The sequence below is a fragment of the Micromys minutus genome, assembly GCF_963924665.1.
Source record: "Micromys minutus genome assembly, chromosome: 9".
In the NCBI taxonomy this organism is placed as follows: Eukaryota; Metazoa; Chordata; class Mammalia; order Rodentia; family Muridae; genus Micromys; species Micromys minutus.
In genome coordinates, this window is record NC_137978.1 from 52197524 (window position 1) to 52206245 (window position 8722).

General features: G+C 49.6%; 1 protein-coding gene across 1 annotated transcript; it reads left to right on the forward strand.

Moving 5' to 3' along the window:
• Positions 1-954: 954 nt before the first annotated feature.
• On the forward strand, positions 955-4192 carry PLA2G2A (phospholipase A2 group IIA). Its single transcript, XM_080920787.1, has 5 exons — positions 955-981; positions 1666-1718; positions 1932-2076; positions 2369-2478; positions 3864-4192. The coding sequence occupies exons 2-5, from the start codon at positions 1676-1678 to the stop codon at positions 4004-4006; spliced, it is 441 nt and encodes a 146-aa protein (XP_080776913.1). The 5' UTR covers positions 955-981; positions 1666-1675; the 3' UTR covers positions 4007-4192.
• The last annotated feature ends 4530 nt before the right edge of the window (positions 4193-8722 follow it).

Sequence of the window (8722 nt, forward strand, 5' to 3'; positions counted from 1 at the left end):
AATTTTCAGAACCCATGTAAGAAAAGCCAGGTGTGACAGCACACATTTGTGACCCCAGTGCTGGAGGTGGGGTGGAGGTCAGGATAGCCAGATCCCTAGGATTTGCTGGGCAGTAAGCTTAGCTCGTTTTGTTAATGCTGGGTCTCAAAATAACAGAGCAGACAGCTCCTGAAGAACAGTATCTAAGATTGTCCTCTGAATGCCACATTCGTGTACACATGCCTGTACACACCTGCACATGCACACACACACACACACACCTGCACACACCTGCACACACACACACAGACAGAGAAGAAATCATGGAAGAAGAGAGAAGAGTGAGGAGGAGGAAGAAGAAAATGTCGAGGTGCTGGCCCTTTGGGTGACAAGAGTCTTTAATCTTTCCCATGCTGGAGTGGACAGTGGGGGTCCCAAGAACTCATTCTTATCACCTCCCAAAAAGTCTGGGTGGCCTTGAAACTTATGACTGACAGATGAATTAAACAAAGCATACCTATCCCCAAATGTCACAATTTATCAGAAGAAAGAAACACCCCAGACTTTCAAACACCCATTCCCTCCACTGAATACAGTCCTTGCATGGTCTTGGAAGTGGCTGCCGGGAAGTGGCTGCCGGGAAGTGGCGGGTGGTCACACCCAGATAGGATTATGGAACGTTCCCCAGTTAGGAGCTGGACTCTGTTTCTCAGCAGCCCAGAGAGGTTTTGAAATCAGCTAAACTTTATGGTGGCAACCAATGGTATTAAGACTTTCCCGGCCCTCAAGGCTGTCCTGACAGCTGTTGGGGGAGGAAAGGGGAATTACCCAGGGCATTGGGTTCACCCATCTGTGAATTCACTATTTGGCCACACCCACTTCCCCCATCCCAGTGGCTCACCAATCCCCAGCCCTGCAGAGGGAAGAGCTATTTAAGGGCATTAGGACTTCAGGAAAAACAAGGCAGGCCCTTGAACAGGAAACCATACCACCATCTGAGAGGTACATGCCCTGAAACTCCTGTCCTTTTCATACATTTGAGTGATTGTGCAGGTGTATGTGAGCATGTGTGTGCATATGAACATGCCTGTGGATGTGAGCTCCCATCAGGTAAACATGTACAAGACAGCGCTCATAGGCAAGTATGTTACATGGGTTTGTGAGGGTGCTGGGGGAGAATTTGAGAGTATGTGTGTTTACATGTCATCAGTAGCAGGTTAGAAAGGCATCATATGTACATATATGTAACTGTCACAGGGTTAGAAGGGCAGCATGTAAGTACATGTAATTTGCATAGTGTTAAAAATAGAAAGGCATCATGTACGTATACATGCAATTGGCAGTGTCAGAAAGGCTTTCAAAGAGAATGTGCAGTCTTAATTGGGGAAGAGATTGTCGGGATCAGACTCCATGGATGGGATTCCCAAGCCTTGAATATAACTTAGGAAGCAGGTGGAGTATATAGTGAGGGGAGACATTGCCTTCAACCACCCCCCAGTTCCATTACCACATTATTCCAGGAAGGGATGAGAGGTGACATGTACAACGCACAGGTAGAAGCCACTCTGTGTGTACTGTGTGACTTAGCCCCATGCAAGTGCACATTTGTGCTCTGGGATTAGTAAGTCAGACAAATGAGCTGTCCTGGGAGAAAATGTCCAGGTTATGTGTACCTGTCTTTCACAGAGCTGACAGCATGAAGGTTCTCCTGTTGCTAGCAGCTGTGATCATGGCCTTTGGTAAGAGTGGACGCTGAACTCAGCACAATGAGAGGCTAGCCTGAGGAAGGAGGCGCTCTATCCCCTGGCTTTCCTTCCTGTGGGCCTGGCCCTCTCTCAATGCGAGGAGGAAGAAGCCATCTGTGGGGTGGGAAGGTAGCAGAGAAATGTCATGTGGAGTTGGGGCACAGGGTTTACCACCCTTTACTAGGTCTTTTCTCCATTACCTTTCAGGCTCAGTCCAGGTCCAGGGGAGCATTCTGGAGTTTGGACAAATGATTCGGTTTATGACAGGAAAGAGAGCTGAAGTCAGCTATGCTTTCTACGGCTGCCACTGTGGTGTGGGTGGCAGAGGAGCCCCCAAGGATGCCACAGATCGGTAAGACCACCCCACGCCTCCTAGCCTCTGTCACTCCGGATGGGATGGGACTAAGAGGGAGCTGGTACCCACTGCCTCAGTGTTCCAGTGAGCACAGGACCAGATCAGAGCTGGCACCCAGTGCTTCAGGGTCCCAGCGGATCCCAGCCAGCCAAGGTCAGCGGGTTGAGAGCTCTGCTCTGGACCACTCCAAAGTTCTTGAGTCTCTGCTCAGAATCAAAAGGTCAAAGGAAAACACTGGGGTACCAGGACTGTGAGAAGGCAGCCTCAGCAAGGTCTGTCCCCCAACCAGGTGCTGTGTTACACATGACTGTTGTTACAACCGTCTGGAGAAACGTGGATGTGGCACAAAGTTTCTGAAGTACAAGTTCTCCTCCGGAGGGGGCAAAATCACTTGTTCTGGTAAGGAAGGCCCTGAACTGCCTGCCTGCTTCCTTCGCGAGGCCATTGAGCATGCGCAGAGCTGCCTGCCGCTTCCTTCGCGAGGTCATTGAGCATGCGCATGCATGCTGGAAACTTTGCTGGTGCAGGCAGGGGGTTTATTCCTGCTTTAAGAATCTCACAGTTGAATAGGAAGCAAGAAAAATGGCAAAGAGGGTGATGAAGACTCCCACAGGAAGTGGAAAAGCCTTTGCCCGGCCTGATGCTTGAGGTGGATCCTGCAAGCAATGGGATGTAAGCTAAGTCCGGAAAGCCTCCTAGTCAGTGAAGCACACATCCCCTAAAATAGGGTACGCACAACAGGGCAGAGCGTGGGACAAAGGGTCAGAGAGGACAGGGTTGGTCACATTGCTGCCCAGTGGACAGGTGAGGATGAGTCTGAACAGTGGGACAATAAAGAGACACGGCCAAGCCAGGTCTTCCTGAGGTTTCTGTGCTCCAGCATAGGGAGCTATTACTTAGCAAAGCAGCAAGAGACTCAGCCTGGCCGCAGGGAGGGGGTGCGTATGAGCCATGCTGCCTGCAGGAGTGGCTCGGTGTTAGCAGCCCTGCACAGATTGGAAGGATCTGTGAGACTTCACAAAAGTCGGTTGCCAGCTCTGGGCAACTTCCACGGCACAGGAGCCCAGCTGCTCCTGAGCTCCGTCACACTGCCAACATCTGTGCTGGTACCTTAAGATGCACTAAGTCCCCGAGAACCCAGGGCTCCAACAACAGGTGGCTTTTCCTCTCTAAGACTCTTTGGAGAGGGGAAAATGAACATCTCCCAGAAGCCCCTGTCCAGTCCCTCCTTTGGAACTTCGGTCAGGATAGAACTGCTCCATTAAGACCAATCTCAGCCAAGGAGAAAGGGTGGACCATAATGGCTTTCACAGACTCCATCCATCCCGAGGCCTCGGCAGCTGCCGCTTACTTACACAAGCAGGCCTGTTAGCAAGAAGGCAGGGTCAGAGATGTAGCTCAGCCAGCTGGGTGCTAGCCTTGCATACATAAGGGTCTGGGTCCCATCCTCAGCAATGTATGAAATGCTCAAAAATTAGCATGACCTGAATCCTGGCGTGCATGTGGAGGCAGGAGGACCAGAAGTTCAAGGCCATCCTCAGCTACTTAGAGAGCTCAAAGGCAGCCTAAGCTACAGAGATCCTGACCTCCCCTCCCCCCCAAAAAAACCCTAGAAGAGGGTGGCTAGGAAGTGAGGCAAACCTCTGGCAGTGCCATATGGGGCCACTGTGTGTCCCCATCAGAGGTCAGATGGGGTTGTGCCTCACCAGGAAGCCTCGGAGGGGACAAGCAGCTGCCATGAGATAGTAGCTGTCAGCTCTGTGTCTGTTTTCCCCTGATTTCAGCAAACCAGAACTCCTGTCAGAAACAACTGTGCCAATGCGATAAAGTAGCCGCCGAATGTTTTGCCCGGAACAAGAAAAGCTACAGTTTAAAGTACCAGTTCTTCCCCAACAAGTTTTGCAAAGGGAAGTCGCCCAGTTGCTGAAAGAGCCACCTTCTGAAAAACCCGGACACGGACACACGTCTCCTCTAACACCCCTCCCAGCCCAACCAAGTTCCCCAGTGATCAAGAAAGCACCCCTCTCCCACTCTAGAGGCAAAGTGGGGGCCTTTCTGTCTTCACCCAGAATGAGTGGAGACTGATCTTCCCCCAACACTCTACTGCCTTGGATCTGCCCACTTCCACCTTTCCCTGGGCATCCAACCTCCTGCTTCGTAGTACCTAAGAGAGTCCTGGGAGGCTCTCGAAAGTAAAGCAATTCATCGAAAACTGCGTGTGTGTTCTCCTGACTCCATACTAGACAGATATAAAGTATGCGTGCTAAAAATATAGGCCTTGAGGCTGGAGAGGTGGCTCAGTGGGTAAGGTGCTTACCATGAAAACATGGGGACATCTGTTCAACCTCCAGAACCCAGGGACAGAAAGTGAATATTTGTATGCAATCCTGGAGTTGGGGAAAGAAAGAAAGGAGATCCCTGGGGCTCAGTGGCCAGCCAGGCTAGCTGAATTAGCAAGTTCCAGGCCAACGAGAGACCCTGCCTAAATAAACAAGGTACATGATGCCCTGAGAAAGGACACCTGAGCTTGATCCGTGGTCTCCACACACACATGCACGCACACATTTGCATGTATGCACGGGTACACACAGAAACACACATACACATGATTATAAAAGAACAAGGTTCTTGGCCAGCCTAGCTGGGTCTGACCTCAGTACCCACCAAATGGAGATTTAAATGGAAATGCCTGTCAGCCTCCAGCTAAGGCTTGTTTGAGATTCAAGAGGGGGAAAACCGCCCTCTCCTGCCTCCCAGTCCAGAGCCTCCTGGCCAGTCTGAGGATGCGGACGCCATCAGAATAAAGTGGAGTGGTTTCTGTCAAGGCATCACCACACTGAACTTTAAGAAAACAGACGGTATTGTATGTTCGTACTAACACAGACCTCACCCAGAAGACTGGCAGAGACATGGTGTGTGCGAAGCTGGCCATCAAGCAAAAATGAAATCCTGTGTTGGCACACATGCCAAACCCAGGCACTGTGCACAGACCCTTAAGATACCCTGACAGCTTGGAGGATTCTCTTTGCCAGGGAAAGAGCAATCAGAAGCCAGAAAGATCCCCCAATTCTCGGTACAGGCCAACAAATCAGTGCTTTCAGCTGTCTGTCTCTGCTGTGTCCTTCTGTCTGTTTTGAATCTGCTAACTTTGTTTTTTTCATTTATATTAAAATTAAGATGGGCTGCAATTAAAAAAAAAAATCCCAACTCCCAGATAAGAGTTTTGGACATTTCGGCCAATAGAAGGATAGATATTTATTCCCCGAAGAGTGGTTTTGCAACTTACAGCAACTCCTTAGGAACTCGGGAACTGAGAACTGAAAATGTGGGGTTTGAGGCTTGAGCTGATGAGTTTTGTGAAGATGTTCCGATGCCGGCTGGAGTCTAGGTTGGGTGCAATACTCAGATCCCCGGCTGGCATGAGAAATCAGTTCCGTGTGCCACACCCCAACAGACACTGCCAAGGGCCTTTTAGAGCTCATTCCCAAAAATGCTTCCTGCCCTAACTGATGAGTCAAGTAAACCATCCAAGCAAAAGGACAAAAAAAAAAGCTTTAGGGAAAATCTTACTAATTGAGCCTGTCAACCTGAGTTTGATCCCTGGAACTCCCATAGTGGATAGGGAGAATGCTGTCCTCTGGCCCACACACATTTGCAGTGGCAGGCACCTGTGTTCTCACACTCACATATATCATAATACGTACAGTAATACAAATAATTTTAAAAGACAATTCAATTGTCATCATCATCAACAAGTTTAGGATGTTTGGACAGTGTGTTTTCTTCTCTGGTGCTAGCTTACATGGAGCCATCTGAGCATTCACCCCCAAACTCATTCAAGGCCTAGCAGACACCAGAAAAGGAGACATTCTTTAGCACCAGCTGTTCTGGAAATGGCTGTGCCCAAAAGTTTAGTGTGTATGTGTGTGTGTGTGTGTGTGTGTGTGTGTGTGTACAGAAGAGTCCACATGTGTGTGTGCAGGCATGCTCAACCATGCCTGGACATGTAGAGGCTGATGTCACTCTGCATCTTGCTAAGATCAGTGGGCTTCAGCTCCACCAGGCAGAGTTCCACAGAATCCTCCTGTCTCCGACCACTCGGCACTGGGGTTAAGGAATGCACCGCTGGCACCAGGCTATCTCCTGGGTGCTGACAATCTAAACTCAGGCCCTCACATGCGCACAGAAGGTCATTTCCTCACCACAGATACAGGATCTTTGTATATGTCTTGAAGTGTGTCCACACACATGCATGTTACATGTTGGGCCTGTAGACTGACATCATTTCCTAACTGGCTTATAGATACACAATCATTCAAATAGATTGAGACTCCATGGATCAAAATAATCAACATGTTTATGTAAAGTTATGTGAGTTTAGAACTCACATGACTTTAGCGAGTTATTGATAAATAAGATGGCTTTTAATATTTTGGTTAAGTGAAAGCAATGGCACCCTGGTCATTGTGAGCATGTATTTTTGTCTGAGTTTGTTGGCAGGAGTGTTCATATTTCTCCGCTAGATATTTAAGATCACAAGCATGTAAGTTGGATCTAGAAACAGCATCTGTTGCTTCCCATGTGACAAGCCCAGCAATTTAATTTTTTTTTTTTGTGTGTCTTTCCTTGACCCTGGCATAACTGTGAATGGCGTTGTTGCCCACCGACTCTGGTTTCAGAAGAAGCCCAAGTATAATTGTTAAAAAATAAAATGTTAGCCAGACATGGTGGCCCACACTTTTAATCCCAGCACTTAGGAGGCAGAGGCAGGCACATCTCTGAATTTGAGGCCAGCCTGGTCTACAGAGTGAGTTCCAGGACAGCCACAGCTACACAGAGATACCCTGTCTCAGGGGTGGTGGTTGGGGGTCAACCAGACAGAGTCTAGACTCAGCCTGACAGAAGGGCCTCTGGGCATGTCTGTGTACATTATCTTGACTCAATTGATGTCACATGACCCATCCTACTGTAGTAGGCACCGCTCCCTAGACCAGGGATTCTGTAAAACAGAGAAAGTGAACTGAGTCCTAGGGAGCAATTCCTTACTCTCTTCTGCGGTTGTAAACAACCAGGTACCTCACGTCCCTGCTACCTTGACTTTCCCACCATGACAGGCTTACCTTGAACCGTGAGCCAGAACGAACGCCGTCTCTCCTCAGCTGCTTCTGCCCGGGTATTTGGTCATAGCAAAAGGAAAAGGAATGAGGTCAGCCACCAAGCTGCTAACCTGCTGAGTTCCGTTACACTGGGGTTGCAGACATGTTCCCTCACGCCCAGTGAGCTGGCCTCCGTCAATAATTACATTCTTCATAATTAGCACTTATATTCATGGGTTTTTCTGGCAGATCCTTGTCTGGCTGACACTTTCTCTTATGTGGCAGGACTGAATTGGACATTCTGTGCTGTCCAGTAAATGTCCTATCGCCTGGTGACTGTCACTTTGGGTAGGGGACAGAGAGGTGATAAAACTCCATTTTCACCATCCCCTTTGCTGCCACTGTAGGCAGCTACTCTGCTCAGAGCCTTGTCACCAAGCACCTGAAGAGGCAGCACTGGCTGAGGTCCTCACCCTGAGGTGTGGCCGGCCATGCTGGGTGTTCCTGGGTATAAGGATGGGAGAAGAGGAAGAGAAGAGCTCTGAGGGCAGGAGACTGCCTGCACCGGTTTTTTTGTTTTGTTTTGTTTTGTTTTTTCATCATTTCTCACCAGGCAGTGGTTTGGGACAGCTGCACCTCTGACAGCACTGAAGATCGAGACAGAGCCCTGCCCTTCAACGGTGGTCCCAAGAACTGAAGCTTCCCCAGGTGTGTCCCACTGAAAGAGGGAAAAAGCTAAAGTCTCGTGCCAGCCAGAAGAAGAGCCTGACCTTCGAAGGTCTGACAGCTCACAGACCACCCCGCGAGGTGTTAGAACAGAGGAGATGGCCGAGTGACACTCAGGACCACATGTTGACCGGGGTTGCTCTTGCCCTCTTTATGTCAAGACCTGTGCCGTGTTGAGGGGATGAATTTGGGGTTTACAGGGCCTCTCTGTTACTCTTTCCACCGTGGCTATGTTGAATACGTCCTTCTCTGCTTTTCTCTGTTGCTTCCGTTTAATTGGCCTGTTGCGGTCAGGCGGCTAAGCCTGGCTTGTCAGAGCTTCCAGGGCCCAGTCTCTGACCCAAACTCTGGTGACATCATCACACCTCCGGGGCTGGATCATCTCGGAACCAAGGAGCAAACAGAAGGAAAACACAGTGTAGAAAGTCTCCTAGCTGGGCGTGGGAGCTTGAGCCTATAATTTCCACACTCTGGGCGCTGAAGAGGAGCCTGAATTTAAAACTAGCCTGGGCTACATAATGAGAGAAAATAAAGGAAAGAACAGTTTCTTCCCCCCTGCCTGCTGCCTGACCCTGTTCATTCTTTGCTCCAGTACCCACCAGCTCAGCTCCTCACAACTACACCCTGCCCTCCAGGTTGCCCACAAGGCTTGGCAGAGGCTCTTTTGTGACTTCCTCAGATCCAAGCTCCTCTCTCAGCTGTCACTCTGCCAGGCTGGTTTTGGCAAAGGAGCCAAGGAGTCTCTGCTAATTTGCAGTCTTGGCACAAAAGGGGGAGGGGACGCACAGTGCAGGATCCTGTGTATGATTTAAGAGCACACA